The sequence below is a fragment of the Phoxinus phoxinus genome (assembly GCF_949152265.1).
Source record: "Phoxinus phoxinus genome assembly, chromosome: 23".
Classification (NCBI taxonomy): Eukaryota; Metazoa; Chordata; class Actinopteri; order Cypriniformes; family Leuciscidae; genus Phoxinus; species Phoxinus phoxinus.
In genome coordinates, this window is record NC_136898.1 from 23,022,109 (window position 1) to 23,041,942 (window position 19,834).

At 38.9% G+C, this 19,834-nt stretch overlaps 1 protein-coding gene across 1 annotated transcript in view; it reads left to right on the top strand.

Moving 5' to 3' along the window:
• il11ra (interleukin 11 receptor subunit alpha) overlaps nt 1-19,834 on the top strand; it is a 45,352-nt gene that overhangs the window by 19,260 nt on the left and 6,258 nt on the right. The window contains exons 3-9 of the mRNA XM_079600434.1: nt 6,421-6,487; nt 6,946-7,106; nt 11,376-11,490; nt 12,627-12,796; nt 12,954-13,123; nt 17,364-17,511; nt 18,997-19,086. Coding sequence (XP_079456560.1) covers nt 6,421-6,487; nt 6,946-7,106; nt 11,376-11,490; nt 12,627-12,796; nt 12,954-13,123; nt 17,364-17,511; nt 18,997-19,086 — 921 coding nt within the window. The remainder of the gene's footprint in view (nt 1-6,420; nt 6,488-6,945; nt 7,107-11,375; nt 11,491-12,626; nt 12,797-12,953; nt 13,124-17,363; nt 17,512-18,996; nt 19,087-19,834) is intronic.

Here is a 19,834-nt window from a genome sequence, read left to right on the forward strand (position 1 = left end):
ATGTGAACATTTCATTTTAATCCATACCAGGGACATAGATGGCCTTGTTTTTTAGAACAATAAACATCTTTGTTTAAAACTCCCAGTCTCCATTGCCCTACATATGAATTGGTCAATTAATGTTAGCAACTCTGGCTTGCGTGCATGCATGTGTGTGTGTACGTGTGTGTACGTGTGTGTGTGTGTGTGTGTGTTATGGCTGCTATTTCGCTGGCCAGAGAGGGAGAAATTTGAGAAATGTGGTGGGATTTCAAATAATATGCTTTTGCCAATATTTCCTGAAAGCCGACATTGAGCACGAGCGTTTCTTGCGCGCAGTTAAAATCCCTGCCACTGGAACGACGCCACTCCCAGTGTGTGTGTCTCTGTGCGCGTGTGTGTTTGCCTTTCTTTGTTTAACTCTTGGCAGTAAACGTCTGGTATAAATACTGAGTTCTGACTAGGCAGAAAAGCACAGTAACGTAAACACCTCGATTCTTGCTATAGAATCTCTGCTAGGCTTTTAATGATGAACGTTTGAAGCAGTGGAATTTGAGGAAAGCAACTATTAAGGTCTGTTCACACCAAGGACGATAACAATAAAGATAGCGATAAAGATATAGTTCTAAAAATCGTTCTCAATATTAAAGAATAGCCGTTCAGACCACAGCTATAACGATATAGAGAAACGATATCGTTGGGATCACTTTCGGAATTATTTGTTTTTACAGCTGTTGATCTATAAAACACTGACAGCCAATCAGAATCTATTCTAGTTTAAGGGCGCGCTCATTTAAAAGGGAAGACGGCATTGCGGAGAAGTTACTCGCCGAGGTCCAGAAAAAAACACTACTGTTTGACAAGTCAAGCCACTTTTCAAGAAAATTGGCATTGAAACAATCGTTCATACCCTCTGAATAAATTGGTGTGAAGTACAGTACCTCTGGTATCCAGCGCTCATTTCAAAAACATTGTCTTGCTTCCTTTGAATTTCCAGTGAAAAAGACTAGGGCTACTTTTACACGTGGACGGCTATTTTTATAAACGGACATTTCACCCTTCTGCGTTTTCAAAAATAACATTGTGCACACCAGTCAGTTTTCAGAAAAGTGTTCGTTTACACCAGTGGCGTGCCTTCGGTGATGTCCACCCTGAATTAATAACTTTTAATAGTGTAGCAGCGCACGCACATACTCTCTATAATTGTTGTGAAATTCCTGTTTTTATTTTGCACCGGCAGTTATAGGGTTAATGCGGTGAGTTCGCGAAAGGCCGGGTAGAGAGAAACGAGCGAGTGAGTTCGGCTTTTGTGGTTCTTGCGTTCCGATAATAAATTCAGAAACGGATCCTCATCCCTGTCTTATCCTTCAATGGCTACAAGTATTAATGTTTGAAAAAAAGAAGTTGTTTCGATCATAAATTTACAAGAAAAATTAGGAAGAAAATCATATTCAGCACGGACAAAAACGGGGGCAAAAAAATGTATTATACTCTCCAAAACTGATTTTTTACACAAAATCCATCCTAATTTCTTTCCTCAAAAAGACTTGAATTACTTGGTTGTACAGGTTGTCTGTGCTTTTCAGTCGTTACAGCCGACACAAGCTCTCACACAGATTTTTGAACAATATCATTGAGATCAGCGGGACTTTTGCCTTTAAAATCAGTCCTGGCATAACTTTACATTACAGTCTATTCTGTTTTTACCCGGACAGATCGATAGAGTTCCGAGACTCTGCGTAAGCTGGATAAGGGATTTTTTCCGGTAGGTTTGAACCTGCTGGTGGTCGAGGAAGGAAATAAACATTATCTTGTGGGTTTAAAAACTATTAAATCTACAGGTATTTTAGTTTACACAGTTCACAACAGATGCGGTTAGCTAGCTCTGACTACCAGTAATAATAGTACACGCTCTGACCATCCAATCAAAGGGCGTGGAAATGCTTACGTTATTGTCCGCCTGCTAGATGGCCCCGGTGCAATCAACTCGATATCTGATTGGCTGATTAAATCTGACCGATTATCTGATTGGTTAAAGCAACAGTTTCATTGCTATTCATTTAAGCTACAGGCGCCTGCACTATCGATTCTGAAGGCCTCGAAGCAGATATATTTGACCCTGGCAACACATGATGATGACTGAAATATGATTGGATAAAAGCACTAAAATAAATATACACTACTGGAAGCAGCACAACCAAGAGAAAAGCTATGAAATTATGAGAACAGACTATTGGGAATAATTTATTACTCATTCATAAAAAAAAAATATTAAAGTGCAAGTCAGTGATTCTCATAGTGTTTAGGCCAGCAGAGAAGGCCTTGCTGGCCCTGACGGCCCACCACTGGTTTACACAAACCCGTGTATATGCCGTCAAGAGCATGCCAAACCTGTAGGTGGCAGTGTAACGAGAAGCTCAAGCCCACGGTAGCCAATCAGAATCCAGAAAATAGTCACATACTGTGACATCGGCTGCCTAGTAAAACTTTTTTCTCAGTGTATATGCAAATGTGCAAACAAAGTTTTCCAAAATCTCCACTCTGGTTTTTAGACACAAGTCAGTTTTTAGAAAGAATCGTTTTCAGAGGCGAATTCTCCGTTTGCGTGTAAACGAAGGGCACAAACGAAGGGAAATGTTGTTTTTTCAAAAATAACCATGTACGTGTAAACGGGGCCTAGGTGTTGTTTTTATTCCTCTATATTGACTACGTCAGCTAAATTCACTGTTAGATTATTAGCTCGACTACACTAGCTTCACTCAAAACACAGCATGCTGAGGACATCTGCTGGTTAAAGTTGTGTAAATGTGTGATTATTTTAATTTATTCTATGTTCAGCTCAAAAATTTGTAAAGAATAGCGCTTTAAATCGATTCAGAAGAACAGGTAATGTGTGCAATTTGAACAGTTATGTTCTCGAGAGGCAACATTTTAAAAATGTATGTAATAGTAAGAAAAAGCAGCACAGTTCTTATGTTTTAGACAATGTGTTACAGAATGACATGAATACACAACAGTTGTGGAAGAAAATCAAAAGTCATGGAAAATCTAACATAAAAGAAAATAATATTAAGGATGACAAGTGGTTAGAATATTTTATGAGGTTATTGTCCGATTCAAAATTTGATATGGATAAGGACCTCGAAACTGTTGTAGTAGATTGTCTGAACACTCATGAAAGTGCCACTTTTTATCAGGCTAAAACTTTTAAGCAATTTGAGGTTCTAGAGAGTCACATTACTTATGATGAATTGCTTAAAACTATTATGTCGTTGAGCAATGAAAAAGCCCCTGGCCCAGACGGTATTATTTTCGAGATGATTAAAGCAGCACCACACATGTTATGTCCCACTATGCTTTGTCTATATAATAAAATATTAGACTCAGGTGACTTCCCTGAGGCCTGGTGTGAGGCCGTGATTTGCCCATTATATAAAAGCGGTGATAGAAATAACGTCGAAAATTATAGAGGAATCTCATTGCTTAATGTACTCGGCAAAATTTTTACAAAGATTCTGAACAGGAGGCTAACCGCTTTTGTAGAAGTAAATAACAGGTTTTATGAAGAACAATCAGGTTACAGGTCAGGTTATTCCACAATGGACAATATTTTTATCCTACAGTCAGTCGTACAGAAATATATCACGAAGAGAAAAGGAAGGATGTACTGTGTATTTATTGATTTCTCTAAAGCTTTTGATAGTGTCCAACATAGTCTCTTGTACTTTACACTTATTAAGAATGGTATCGGTGGAAAAGTTTTTTGTGTACTGAAATCTATGTATTCCCAACTTAAATCATGTGTGAAAGGAATTGATGGTTTGACTAAGTATTTTGATTGTAGCATTGGCGTGCGACAAGGCTGCATGGTAAGTCCTCTTCTGTTTGTTCTTTTCCTAAACGAATATATAACGATGATAAAGGAAAATTGTAAGGGAAAAGGTATTCAGATTGAAAATATAACAGAAGTGCAGACCTTGTTGTATGCTGATGACATGGCCAATGTGTCAGATACAGTTGGTGGATTGCAGAGGGAGATTGAACAGCTTGAAATATTCTGTAACTATTATGGTATGAGAGTGAATTTGAATAAAACTAAAGTTATGGTTTTTAGAAGAGGGGGCGTTTTAAACAAGAATGAAACATGGTATTTTGCTGGAGAACATATTGAGGTGGTTAATGCTTATAAATATCTGGGTATGTGGTTTACACCAAAACTGTCATGGTGGAAAACAAGACAACATTTAGCAAACCAAGGAAAGAAGGCGATGCTTTCTTTATTAAGGTTTGTCCGTAAGCAGAAATGTAGCTGTAACCAAGCGTTGTATCTGTTTGACCATATGGTTGCACCCATATTGTATTATGGATCTGAAATATGGGGCTTTGAGCCTGTGGAGTGTATTGAGAATGTTCAGTTATCCTTCTGTAAAAAGCTTTTGTGTATCAGTACAGGTGTGAGCAATGTAGCTGTTTTGGGCGACCTGGGTAGATTTGCATTATCCACTACCTATATGAAAAGGTGCATCATGTATTGGATAAAATTAGTGACCATGCCTAATTATCGGTATCCAAGAAAATGTTACAATATACTCCTCCAGTTAGATGAAGTGGGTAGGAAAACATGGGTTACACGCATTCGAGTTTTATTGTATCTCAATGGTTTCTCTAGTGCGTGGGAGGCCCAAAGTGTGGGTGATATAAGAATATTTAAATCCATTCTAAATCAACGATTGAGAGAAAGAGCACAAAGGGCATGGTACACATCAGTCTTAGATAATAATAAATTAAATATATACTCACAATGCAAATCGAAGGTGGTGCAGGAGAGCTACATTGCATCTGTGCATAATATACAGTTGGTGCGATCTTTGTTGTTATTCAGATGCTCAGGACACTGTTTGGCCATAGAAACGGGTAGATGGAGTAATACACCAATGACAGAAAGAATCTGTAGTTATTGTAAACTAAGTAATATCTCTACAATTGAAGATGAGAAGCACTTTTTGTATGACTGTTTTTTGTACATAGATCTGCGTAAGAAATATTTGAATGATATCACACTTGTTGGTGATGTTTGTGTTGATGTGTCACAGGTTTGTGAGTCAGAGCATGCATGGAAATTAGCACTTTACATACATCATGGAATGAAAAAAAGAGCATCTGTCATGCTAGTTTAACTTTGGAATTATGGGCCGAGAGGCCATGTATTCTTGAAAATAAAAAGAACTATTCTATGTAAAGCACTTTGAATTACCATTGTGTATGAAATGTGCTATATAAATAAACTTGCCTTGCCTAAATGCAACGAGAAGAGTAAAAACATGTTCAATGACGCTGTTCACTGTGAAACCGCAGCGCGAGCTTAGAATAAACAGAACGTTATCGTTCGTTGGTGTGGACGCAAATATAGTTCGTTATACAGTAGTCAACACTTGAAGTGGATCAAAACCTTTCATCAAAGTTATACATGAATTTTGAACGATTCCCATTCTTGTCTAAGGACAACTTTGATGATTTTTTTTTTATCCACTTCAAATGTTGACTACTGTAGTTATCTTTATAGTTATCATTATTTGGTTAGACTGCAACAAATCAAATAAATAAACTTTCCCCACCACTTTATGGACATAATCTTACATGAAGGTGTTTTCGCTGCTGTCCTGCACGGCTCTATCGGCATTCACCGTAAAATGTCTAAGAATGACGAACTTTTCATGATGAAGACATTTGTTAATTCATTAAATGTATAAATGCATTAAAGACACTGAAAAAATTACTTTTTTAAGCATATTTATGCACTTTATTTAATGTATTTTATTTGATAGTTTATAGTAAAAAAAAAAAAACGACCATAGACTGTAAAAAAGACGTAGAAACTTCCTTCCACTGTAGAAAAATGATGCTAAAATATCCCTAAAACAGTCATTGTTTGTTTTGGGTGATTGTTGCCTTTATTGTGATAAGATAGTATAGAGTGGACAGGAAGCGAGGTGGGAGACGGGATCGGGAAAGGGTCACGAGCCGGGATTCGAACTCGGGTCACCCGAAGCGCAACGGCGCTATATGTCGGCGCTCTGACCACGAGGCTATCGGTGCCGGCTGGAACAGTCATTGTTAATGATGTCATATAGAGTCGCGGTATACGAATAACTAAAACCAAACTTATTGGAAAAAAGAACACTTGAACATACCTCAGTGTGAACTACCTAAAAACCGTCTTTTATTACAAAATTACAAAAAGTGTAATTGGATTTTTTAGTTAAAAAAGGGGCGGGGTTTATGACCTATACTGCAGCCAGCCACCAGGGGGCGATCAACATGTTTAGGCTTCACTTTTCAGGCTGTGTGCGGCACACTTAAATCCCAGTGCTATTGGCTTGTTGATAACATAATCACTGGACAGCTCTGGAATAGCACAGCTCACATGTCTCCTGCTTTCAGTTTCAGACGTCCAGTTCGGTGGACTGGGTTCCAGGGTCACCCTCACATGCGGAGGCTCACATGGCGGGTACGTACTCCGGTCTATATTAAGTTTTTGCTAGAACTCCATCAGACTCCAGAGCTAAGCTTTCCTGTAAGGAGTGATAATAGTGTGCTTAACCACCCTCTGTAGGGGCACGGGGCCAGTCCTTATAGGGTTTGGACACATTGAGGCTATTTAGAGGGGGAGGGGGTGGGGGGGTTGATTCCCCAGCCTCAGATTTTGGCAAGCCTTATGTTTCATATAAATGCAGTTGTTGAGAAATCACATTTCTCGCCAAAGAAGAGATTCAATCCAAGAGAATACGGCTGCCAAAAATAAGATTTGCAAGACACACAAACGAGTAACGCGATACGTAGGTCCAGTTGGTGTTGATAGCTGTTATTTGGTCGTAGGTATATCTTTGATTAAAGCAGGGTTGCAAGGAAACTAGGTGAAGGTTCTTGAGTGAGATGTTGACTTTGAGTTTTGGACGGGGTCGGCAGGTCTCCGGTGGAATGGCGGTTCAATGGGAGCTCAGTACCGACGTGGCAAACACACGAGGGCTCGCTCGCACTACTGAACGCCACACACTCGATGGAAGGCAACTACAGCTGCCATGATGAACGAGGAACGTTACTGCAGTCCATCAAACTACGCCTGGGCCGTAAGTCAACTTCAGTGATACAAGAGTCCCTTGTTTCGTGTTTTGACTCACAATGTGAATCATTTGATAAAATATATAAGAAACAAAGGGTTTAACCTTTATGCCTCATTATATATTTTACGACGTTGAGTGCATTAAGGGACAAAAATGTCCAATCTAAACACTGCCATAAAACAATTATATATTTAAAAAAAAATTCCACTTTCACTGAGTTAAATATTTTAACCAACATCAGTCCTGAAAATAACTACCAAATATTTATTTATTTTTCAGAATTTTAACCCCTTAAATGCCATTTGTTTACATGATGCCACTGTTTTTATCGATGGAAAAAACATAAAAAAAATGTAAAACAATTGTGTACTACATGCTAGGTGGATTTCTTGGGAGGGAATTATCACAGCCTGGTATATGTCCATGATTAGCAGCAACATTGATTTTTACGCATTTTTATTTTTTGTGTTATGTCAGATAAAATAAAAAGATCACACTTAGCGCATTAAGGACCAAAAATCGTCACATATTAAACACTGCCTAAATATTATTTATTATTATTTTCCACTTTTACTAAGTTAGATCTTTTAACCAGCATCAGTCCTCATCATAACTACCAAATATTTATTTAATTTCAGGATTTTAACCCTTTAAATTCCAGTTTTGGTGATGAGACCATCAATTTGTATAAGAGGAAAAAACACAAAAATGCAATTATTTTCCATACACTAAATGCAAAGAGAAAACTTTAGCTTTGGATTATCACAGTCTTGAATATGTCAAAATCTGTAAATGCAGCAGAAATAATGTTGCCCCTAATCTTTGTGTTATGTCAGATTTAAAAAAAAAAAAAATCACACTTAGCGCGTTAAGGACCAAAAATGGTCACATTAAACACTGCCTAAAATATTATATATTATTATTATTTTCCACTTTTACTGAGTTAAATATTTTAACCAGCATCAGACCTCATCATAACTGCCAAATATTTATTTAATTTCAGGATTTTAACCCTTTAAATTCCAGTTTTGGTGACGATACCATCAATTTGTATAAGAGGAAAAAACACAAAAATGTAATTATTTTCCATACACTAAATGCAAAGTGAAAACTTTAGCTTTGGATTATCACAGTCTTGAATATGTCAAAGATTAACAGAAAAAAAATTTTTTGTGCATTTTTTTTTTTTGTGCAATGTCAGATTTTTTTCCAAAATCACACATAGCGCGTTAAGGACAAAGTTGATCCTATTTAAACCCATTAAAATAAAAACATTTGAACCCACTGTCATAATATCATAAAATCATAATTTCTATTCAAATATCCTGTCATGACCAAGCCTTGGGGTAAAATATTTACTTTTTACTGTTTTCCACCAGTTGGTTAGTCTAGCTAACGTGGAACCACATGTTCATTTTCTCGTATTTGAGGCGTGGTTTACGAATGCCCAGAGCCGTTTATTGGGCGCTACGAAGGTCTATCAAATGCGCCTGTACGTAGCCCATAGGCAATCGTTTCAATTATACCAGATGACGTATGTAGAGCGACAGAAATTCGACAAGGAAGAAGACGATGGGTCATAGATTTATGTGTACACGATGGTGTCAATGTTCAGCGACTATTGCCGTTTGTCCAAGACAAACATGAGGGTAGAAGGTAAATCTGCAGTGCACATGTTGATATAAACAAACTGCTTCGGTGTGTCGCATAGACGTCGTCATCGTCTTGCTGCTCCCTCCCCGTTCTGTGATTCGTCCCCTCGCTGAGGTGAAAATCTAGTCCATGGTATCCAGGCAGCCTGGTAATACCAAACTCTGCTACTTCGCTTTGCTTCATAGACAGAGTCTGACATGGCATCATTGAAAAGTGTTTTCTTTATCGCGGGGGGGGCGCTCGTCTGAAGTATAAAATCATTGGTTACCCGTAAGCCAATCACATAACGTTTGGTTATGACTTTGTTATGCGCCAGCTCAGCAGCATCGAACTGCCACTGTAAACACATTATAAATAATGCGAAAACGAAACCATCGAGAGAAATACCGGAGTGAACATACGGTCATTTTCGATTTCCCCAATCTCAAACTCGGCGCTTAGCGTCTACGTAACGGCTCTCAGCCCGCCCTCTGTTCGTTGATTGGCCGGCTGTTTTCAGGCCGGAGGAAAACTGAGAGACATGTCGATGTCTCAGACTAAGTACAGAAGCGAAATGAAATTGAGCGGTAGTACGAAGTCTGACGTAGTCAGGCTAATCCAGGCTGCCTAGCAGCGTGAATAAAATCGAGCTGCGCGCAAGGCAGCATGGGGAAACCCAGGCTACCAGTTGGTACCATTTTTCATATAATTGACATAATGCAAACATCTGCAGTATTGCAAACATTTTCCTGATTTCTACTAGGTGACTATAACCTGTGCCTGTCTCCCTACACATCAAAATTTGCTCTAGAAAGAAAGCAAAACTACAAGATCACAATGAACATGATTTTTTTCTTTTTCTAAATTCTATTGCACATACACGCCTACACACACACAGAGAGAGAGGGAGAGAGAGAGAGAGAGAGAGAGAGAGTATAGACAGAAAGGGTAAAATATGACCTTCAGGATATTATGATTTTTGTCACTCGCCTAAACACCATGTATTATATTTAGGCCCTACACACACACACACACACACACACTTTTGTCAACCCAGACACACATTGCTCTCAGACATCCACACCAACTCAGAAACATAATTTTAGATCATTGAGCCATTAAAATGCTTCATAACACCTTCAATAGTGCCCCTAGTGGAAACCAGGAAAATAACGTGCATTTCCCCCCATAGGGAATACCTATGTAGTGACGTCATCTGGTGAAATACACTATATAATGCAAATATAATGCTTTTGCTTCAAAATGAAAGGATGTTTCAACATAAGTCATGATTCATGTATTAATGACGGCCCTGGCTTTAAACAACGTTTTAATGGGTTTCAATGGGCCATTTTTGGTCATTATGGTGCTAGGTGTTCCTATTTGATCTACACAGTGTGTGTTATACATATTATGCAACATGGGATCAAAATTTGTAAATTTATCCAAAAAGTCAAAATTTTGCCAAATTACATACCATTTGCATTAAAACAGCCAAAATGGTCAAAGAAATTAAACTGAAAATGACCAAAAATGGCCTAATGCAGCATGAAGGTTAAATAATTGTCTCAGGGCCATATTTAATTGAATGTTAATGAAAACTAGACCACTAGGGATGCTATCTATCTGTCTGTCTGTCTGTCTGTCTGTCTGTCTGTCTGTCTATCTGTCTGTCTGTCTGTCTGTCTGTCTGTCTATCTGTCTGTCTGTCTGTCTGTCTGTCTATCTGTCTGTCTGTCTGTCTGTCTATCTATCTATCTATCTATCTATCTATCTATCTATCTATCTATCTATCTATCTATCTATCTATCTATCTATCTATCTATCTATCTATCTATCTATCTATCTATCTGTCTATCTATCTATCTGCTTTTAGGACAAATCTAAATAATGTTCTGTCTTCAAAATGCTCTTGATTGGACTTAACTTGTACAGAACGCTGGGCATTCCTTCATAACCCTAACACCGTTCAACACCGTTTATCCCTCACAGCCTCATTTTCATTCATATAGAAAATTAAATATGGCATTTACCTCGACCAAGTTCCATTTGATTCTTTCGTCTTTAAAAATTATGTTGGCTTACACAAATAAAAGTGTTGTAGCAACATAAACATAACAGATCTGATACACTTTGAATCATGGTCTAGACTCATTACACATTTTGTCTCGGATCACATATCCATGAAGTGCTTGAGGCCTCTACAATGGTGCTTCAATGGGAAAGTGGTTCTAAATTGGTGGATTGCAACCCAAATATGGATCACAGGTCTGTATGTGTGTGTGTGTGTGTGTGTGTGTGTGTGTGTATACCAATCCTTGGAAAGCCAGGAAATGTGCTTGTAAAACGGAAGCACTCTGTGCCCCGGGAGCTCCTAAAGAAAGTGTGCAGTTCTACGCCCTCTCTGTTTAACTCCGGCCACTTCCGCTAACAGGAAGTCCCCACATCACAGCTCCCCGGTTTCTGATAGGAAGGGTGAGATTGCGTGTGTGTTCATCTAGTCTACCGTATTAGTGTCCTTGAACGCAGCGCATGCGGTATAAACCGTTCTCTTGTGTCGAAGATTGCGTCCACAGATAGTTTATTGTGTCTAAACTTATCCCATGAGACATTTTTGTTTTCTTCTTCTTCTTCTTTTTTTAGATCCGCCTCATTTCGTCAGTGTTTCTTGCCAGATGCCTTTTCATATGAAAATCCACTGTTCCTGGACACAGACGAAGACAACACACCTGCCCACAATCTACAGAACCTCCTACAGGTGCAGTCTCATCTGGTGTCGTATAACATTATAATATATAATAATAATAAATTATATATATAATTATCAACATGCACCAATGCTACACATTTATGTCAATCATTTGTTAGCAAACAAGTATTCATTACTTCAATGAGGTCATTGTTTCTCCCTTAACTTATTACATTGTTTAAATTAAAATTTTTGTTGCTAAATGTGATTTTGTACATTTCTGAAATACATAACTTAGACAGTTCCCTCTGAAAACAGATCAATCTGAATTGTAATGCATTTTCTGTACGTTTTCTGTAAAGCCACTTTGAAACGATGTGTATTGTGAAAACGCTATACAAATAAATGTGAATTGAATTATTAATTATAAATATGAAATATTATTTATTTATTTCATATATACAGTATATGCCAGAAATCATTAGGATAAAGTAAATATACTTTTCCATGATTTTTAGTAAATTCCCTACCGTAAATATATAAATTATTTATTGTTGTGAGTGAATGCAGCACAATCACGAACTTTAAAGGAGATTTTCTCAATGTTTTGATATTTTTGCACCCTCAGATTCAAGATTTTCAGTTAGTTGTATCTCGGCTAAATCATAACAAACCATACATCAATGGAAAGCCTATTTATTCAAATTTCATATGTGGTCCAGGGTCACATATGTGTGTGACCTTGGACCTCATATGAAAGTGTGTGAAAAGACCACATACTGTATGAAAGAATATATATATATATATATATATATATATATATATATATATATATATATATATATATATATATATATATAAAATAAGAAATGAATATGCTTAATTAGCAACTTATTTTACGAACTTTCAACTTTACTAAGAATCCTGAAAAAAAAAAAAATGAAGTAATAAAAATATGAAGCAGCCCAACTGTTTTCAACATTGATAATAATCATAAATGTTTCTTGAGCGTCAAATCATCATATTAGAGTGATCTCTGAAGGATCATGTGACACTGAAGATTTAATTAATTTGATCACAGGAATGAATTACATTTTACAATATATTCACATATTAAACAGTTCTTTTAAATTGTAGTAATATTCCACAATATTACTGTTTTTGAGATTCACCCGCTTCCCTGTTTCTTCTGCTGTGCGCTGCAGTGTGAGGGGCCGATGGGTCGATTCCTGCGAGCAGAAGCACATTGGTGTGAACGAGTGCACAATCACTGACCCACCGCTCTGGAGCACCTCGAAGTTCCTGGTCAACATCACTGAAACCAACCCGCTGGGATCCAACTCCACCATTGTACAAATAGATGCTCATGAACTCTGTGAGTTTATATGCCTTCTTATTCTTATCATATTCATATATCCTCTTCCCAGCCTCGACGAGTAATCAGTGAGTAGCATTTCATTTCACTTTTCTTTTTTTTCTTTTTTTCCTGCTCTGCATAATACGAATTGATGTCTTTTATTATGTGTCTTCAGTGAAACCGGACCCTCCGGACGATGTCCGAGTTCTTCCGCTGGAAGGTCGGCCCACACAGTTATCGGTCCGGTGGAGTTATCCTTCATCCTGGCCGGCTGAAAGCATTCCGGCTTTCCCCTTAACATTCCAGCTGCACTACCGGCCGGTCGGCTCCAACTTCTGGTCAATGGTGAGGAGCTTATGCAGAACAGTGGATATAACTGTCTGACAATCCTATCATATCTTCTGTGGTTAGTCAAGTGTGTAGCAATAATCATAATAATAATAATGTATCACCAGATACATTGTTTTATTACTCTGTTTTTACACATCCTAAGTAGAGCCCTGCATTTCAGCCCGAGCCCGACGGGCCCCGACTTATTTACGCCCCTAGGGCCGGGCTCCGGGCCAATTTTCACGTCATAGTTCACACGCGGGCCGGGCCTCGGGCCTGTTTTAGGCGTATCCTTCTCTTTATAGCCTATTTTTGACATGTATTAAAATTAAATATGAGAAGTTGACGATGGAAAAACAAACATAGAAAGACGTTTTAAACCTATCACACTGACATATGACTGACACATGACAGTCTGCTCGCGCTCGCGCACACACACACACGCACGCACACAGGTTTCCCGGCGGCACGACCCAAGATTTGCGCGACCAGCTCGCTGTTTTTAGTGTCCCCGCCAGCAGCAGAAGTATAGCGAGCGTGACTTCAGCGCAGCTGGAATAGTTCAAGAAAAAAGTACGACTGGATTAAAACCTTCCACTGTGGATGCTGTGATTTTTCTTCACGATGCTCTGTAACTGTTCTTAGCCATGATAGGGGGCTGTCTTGTTGGCTTTCGTTTGAAAACGACTTTATTTTCATCAGTCTGTTGGAAACTATTGGAAATAAGAATGGCCATGTTCTGTAGTGAAGACTTGATTTTTGAGGTAAGATAATGTGCATGTTTGTTTTTAATTTAATGCCATTTATTTTATTTGTTTATGGGCTATAGCTCATTTCGTTTGCGAGCGCTGTTGCGACTGTGAGCAGCAGAGCAGTTTGCCTCAGATTTTAAAAAATGATAATAAACGTTTAAACTATAACTGTCTATGTGTGATATGCTTAAGGTGTTTTATGGATTTTATTGTAGCCAAGTAAAGTGTTGATTTGAGAGGCTAAATAATAATAATAATAATAATAATAATTCATTACATTTTATATAGCGCTTTTCTGGACACCCAAAGCGCTTTACATAGAAGGGGGGAATCTCCTCAACCACCACCAATGTGCAGCATCCACCTGGATGATGCGACGGCAGCCATATTGCGCCAGAACGCCCACCACACACCAGCTTACTGGTGGAGAGGAGACAGTGATGAAGCCAATTAGTGTATATATAGGAGGATGATTAGGAGGCCATGATGGACAGAGGCCACTGGGCAAATTTGGCCAGGATGCCGGGGTTACACCCCTACTCTTTCGAAAGACATCCTGGGATTTTTAATGACCACAGAGAGTCAGGACCTCGGTTTAACGTCTCATCCGAAGGACGGCGCTCTTTGTCAGTATAGTGTCCCCGTCACTACACTGGGGTGTTAGGACCCTCACAGACCACAGGGTGAGCGCCCCCTGCTGGCCACACTAACACCTCTTCCAGCGATCCTAAATGGATCAAACATGTTTAACTCGCTGTCGGCTGCTTGGTCGTCATTAAAAAAAAACAAAAAGAAACATTTGTCTAAATTAACTTAATAAAGAAATGAAAAAAAAACATAACTAACAAAACGGAACTATTTTAATGGCTGCAAATAGTTAGTTTGCCCTAGACCAGGCTACATGTAGCCTATATAAAAAAAAAAAAAAAAAAAAAAAAAAAAAAACGGGCTCGGGTCGGACTCGGGCTGATAACTATGATGAGCTGTCGGACACGGGCCGGGCTAGGGCCTGAGCGTCTCGGGCCAGGGCCGGGCTAGGGCCTAGATTTGAGGCCCGTGCAGGGCTCTAATCCTAAGTCAAAAGAACAATTAAACTGAATAATAACAAATCAGATATTTTTTACTCTCGTGTAGTTCAAAAAGAACACACACATGCGTGCACACACACACACACACACACACACACACACACACACACACAACACACTGCCCCTATCCCTAAACCTACCCATCACACAAAACTTCCTGCATTTTCACATGTTCAGAAAACATCACTCAGTGTGATTTAAAGCTGTTTTCCTCATTGGGGACCAAAACATTTTCCCACAAGGACTAGGAGTTAGGATATTGCCATCTTTGTGGGGGCGATTTGTCCCCATAATGCAGGATTTACCAGGACACACACACACACACACACACACATAGGCGTAATGGTTTTTATGCTGTACAAACTGTATATTCTACCCCCTTACACTGCCCCTATCCCTAAAACTACCCATCACACACACACACACAACACACACACACACACACACACACACACACACACACACACACACACACACACACACACACACACACACACACACACACACACACACACACTGCCCCTATCCCTAAACCTACCCATCACGGGAAACATTCTGCATTTTTACATTTTCAATAAAACATTGTTTTTTATGTTTTTTAAAGGGATAGTTCACTTTGAAATTAAATGTTGGTATGTTTTAGCTTACCTCAAGGGCATCCAAGATGTTGGTGTCTTTGTCTCCACAGTAGTTTCAATTTTGATATTTTTAGGTCAAACCGTTCTTGTCTGACAGTCATATCATGCAGGTCTATGGTCACTGTCTCAAAGAGCATGCACAGAGAAGTCCAAATGAAACAATTCCCCATCGTCCAAATTAAACAATTCCCCATCGTAAGTACACATTGATGGCCTAAGACACGAAACGAGCGGTTTGTGTAAGAAAACGAACGGTATTTATATCGTTTTTACCTCTTGTAACACAGCCACGACCAAGTGATCTGAGGGCGCGGGCGCTTCCTGGTGTGTGACGTATGCGCAGACTGGAGCATAGAAATATATACACTAGATGTCGCATTAAAGACATTCGTTCCAATGAACTGCCGTAGCCAAGGCGACATCTAGTGTATATATTTCTATGCACCAGTCTGCGCACACGTCACACACCAGGAAGCATGCGCGCTCAGATCACTTGGACGTGGCTGTGTTACAAGAGGTAAAAACGATATAAATACCGTTCGTTTTCTCACACAAACCGCTCGTTTCGTGTCTTAGGCCATCAATGTGTACTTATGATGGGGAATTGTTTTAATTTGGACTCTGTATATGCTCTTTGAGACAGTGACCATAGACCTGCATTATATGACTGACAGACAAGAACGGTCTGACCTAAAAATATCAAAATTGAAACTACTGCGGAAACAAAGACACCAACATCTTGGATGACCTTGAGGTAAGCTAAAACATACCAACATTTAATTTTCAAAGTGAACTATCCCTTTAAGCTATTTGTATTACGAGGACTCATTAAATGTCATAAACCATGTTTAAGTTGTAATACCAGTGTAATACATATGTCATTATACAAATTTGTGTCCTCATAAATTGCATAAACAAACACACACACTCACTCACTCACTCACTCACTCACTCACACACTCACTCACTCACTCACTCACTCACTCACTCACTCACTCAGTCAATCACTCACTCAGTCACACACAGACAGACACACACTCACTCACTCACTCACACACACACACACACACACACACACTCACTCACTCACTCACTCACTCACTCACTCACTCACTCAGTCACACACAGACACACACTCACTCACTCACTCACTCACTCACTCACTCACTCACTCAGTCAGTCACACACACACACACACACACACACACACACTCACTCACTCACTCACTCACTCACTCAGTCAGTCACACACACACACACACACACACACACACACACACACACACACACACACACACACACACACACACACACACACACACACACACACACACACACACACACAGCTCTCATATCTCAGAGCCCCACAGTCATGGGCTGATCTTATCTGCTTTCACCAGGCAGCTTGGCCTTTCATCAGACAACCAGATGTTGGCTGTCTTTAGATCCCTGTGTGTGTGTGTGTGTGTGTGTGTGTGTGTGTGTGTTGGGTAGGTTTAGGGGTAGGGTTAGTGTAAGGGGAGAGAACATTAAATTGATCAAAAGTGACAGTAGAGACATTTATATAATGTTACAAAACATTTAATCACAGGAATAAATGACATTTATAAAACATATTTTAAACATTAAAAAACGAAAAAATCTTACCGACTCCAACATTTTGAACGGTAGTATATATACACATTTTCGTCACTAAAGTCTATGATCATCATGACAGCGTCAGTGAACTCAGTGTCCTTTGTTAAGTGTGTGTGTGTGTGTGTGTGTTATCCCTCAGCTGGAGATGGAGGAGAACACGAGTCTGAAGATCATGGATGCTCTGGTGGGTCACTCTCATCAGATCCAGATCCGAGCTCAGGACGCCCTGATCAACCACAGCCAGTGGAGCGAGTGGAGCCATGTGGTGGAGGCCCGGCCCTGGATCGGTCAGTCCACACACACGCACGCACGCACACACGCACACACACACACACGCACGCATGCACGCACACATAGACACACAATCACAGACACACACACATACACACACACACACACACACACGCACGCATGCACGCACACATAGACACACAATCACAGACACACACACACACACATACACGCACACACAAACACACACACACACACACAGAAACATTTTATATACATTTATTTGATTCCACATTACAAGTTAAATTTCATTAGGAATCAATTTTTTTTTCAATAATCCAACAGATTAAAACACATCAGCACATTGTTATGCGTCCTATAGTTGCTGATATTGAACAGTACTTTTCCAACTGTTTAGCCCCTGTTTTAGAAATCCCCCCAATGCAAAGTCCACTAGTCGCCAGCCTGTGTACATGACCTAGACTACCAAACACTAGCACAATAAGCTGCCATTTGTACCCAAGGTTCTCAATGGTCGATATCAATGACTGATATTTCTTAGTCTTAGAGCAGTAAGAGTCCTCCATAAACACGTCAAATGCACACACACACACACACACACACACACACACACACACACACACACACACACACACACACACACACACACACACACACACACACACACACACACACTCACTCACAGACACACACACACACACACACACACACACACACACACACACACACACATACACACAGAGAGAGACACACACTCACAGACACATATACACACACACACACACACACACAGAGAGAGAGAGAGAGAGAGACACACACGTACAAATTACAAATATTTCTATATATTTAATTTGTCACACCATAGGAACATTCAAAATAAACTAGTCTAGTGAAATCAGCCACCCATATACTAATACACTGTTAACAGTTTTAGATCAATTGTTTGTATATTTTACAGAGTTTTGATTATCATTTAAAATAACAGAAAAGTACTACAAAAATGTAGTTATTTTCCATCAAATTTGTTTTTTTTTACAGTGTAATTACCTCTTGATCCGCACAACCAATCACAACACAATGCACATGTATGAATCAAAACCATATATTACCCATCATCTATCAAATCCTTCCGATGACTAATGTAATTATAGTGTAAATCAAATAATATCACAGTTAGACTGTGTTCGAAGGCAGATGTCTGATAATCTAATAAAGGAAGATCATTATATTTCGATGTTCTGCAGATTTGCTCATGACACATGTCTCGTGGTTTGCTGAGGAGAACACAGTGTGCAGATGTCTCTCTGGGTCAGACTTACTGTACTATAAAGAAAACTACCAACATAATATTGTTTAATATTGTTCTGGTTGTCAGATTGTAAAAATGTGTGCTGTCCACTGTATGAATGCAGATTAAATGATAAACTGTTGAGACGTGACTTTTGAGGGGAGCTGCTCATGAATAATTCATAAGTATGGTAGTATAAATATATATAATTATATTTGTTTTGCAATTGTAGAGCCTTGGGAAGAGCCAACAGAGGAACCAGATTTGAACTATCCAATTGACAATTTGTCATCTCTAGTGAGGACAACAGGCAAGTCCCCAGGTATTTGCTTTACAGTTTCATTCTCCATGTGTTTTATTTAATTATTTAGTTTGTTAAAAATGCATTTTGCAACAAATAATCGTTTTGCTCAGTAACTGAGAACTCTTGGCAGGGAATGTTACGCATAACAAAGTGTCAGATGTATTTGAGATCTCTGCCAGATTTTTTTTTTGTTGTTCACCCCCTAAATGTTATCCAGATGGTTTGGTCTTGTTTGTGGTGGGCGGAGTTTTCCCCATCATCTGGCCTTGGCCAATCAGAGCTCCGTAATGCAGTTATGTGGCAGACACCAGCATGACTCATGCTGCTCCTCATTAGCTAACTGTTTCCAGGCCGGTTAATTATAACTGCTCATCTAGTGTGTGTACATGCTGTACAATAGCAAGAGTCATATTTATCAGCTCAAGCCTGGAGTGAAGTAAATATATTTCACCTATAAAATACTCAAACTAACGTTTGGCTAAAAATGGCAATACAGGTGAAACTTGAAAAATTTGAATATTTTGCAAAAGTTAATTTATTTCAGTAATTCAACTTAAAAGGTGAAACTAATATATTATATAGACTCATTACATACAAAGTGAGATATTTCAAGCCTTTACTTATTATATTTGGATGATTATAGCTTATGACAACCTTTTCATAATATTCTAGAATTTTGGGTTTTCATAAACTGTAAGCCATAATCATCAAAATTATAATAAGAAAAGGCTTGAAATATCTCACTTTGTATATAATGAGTCTATAT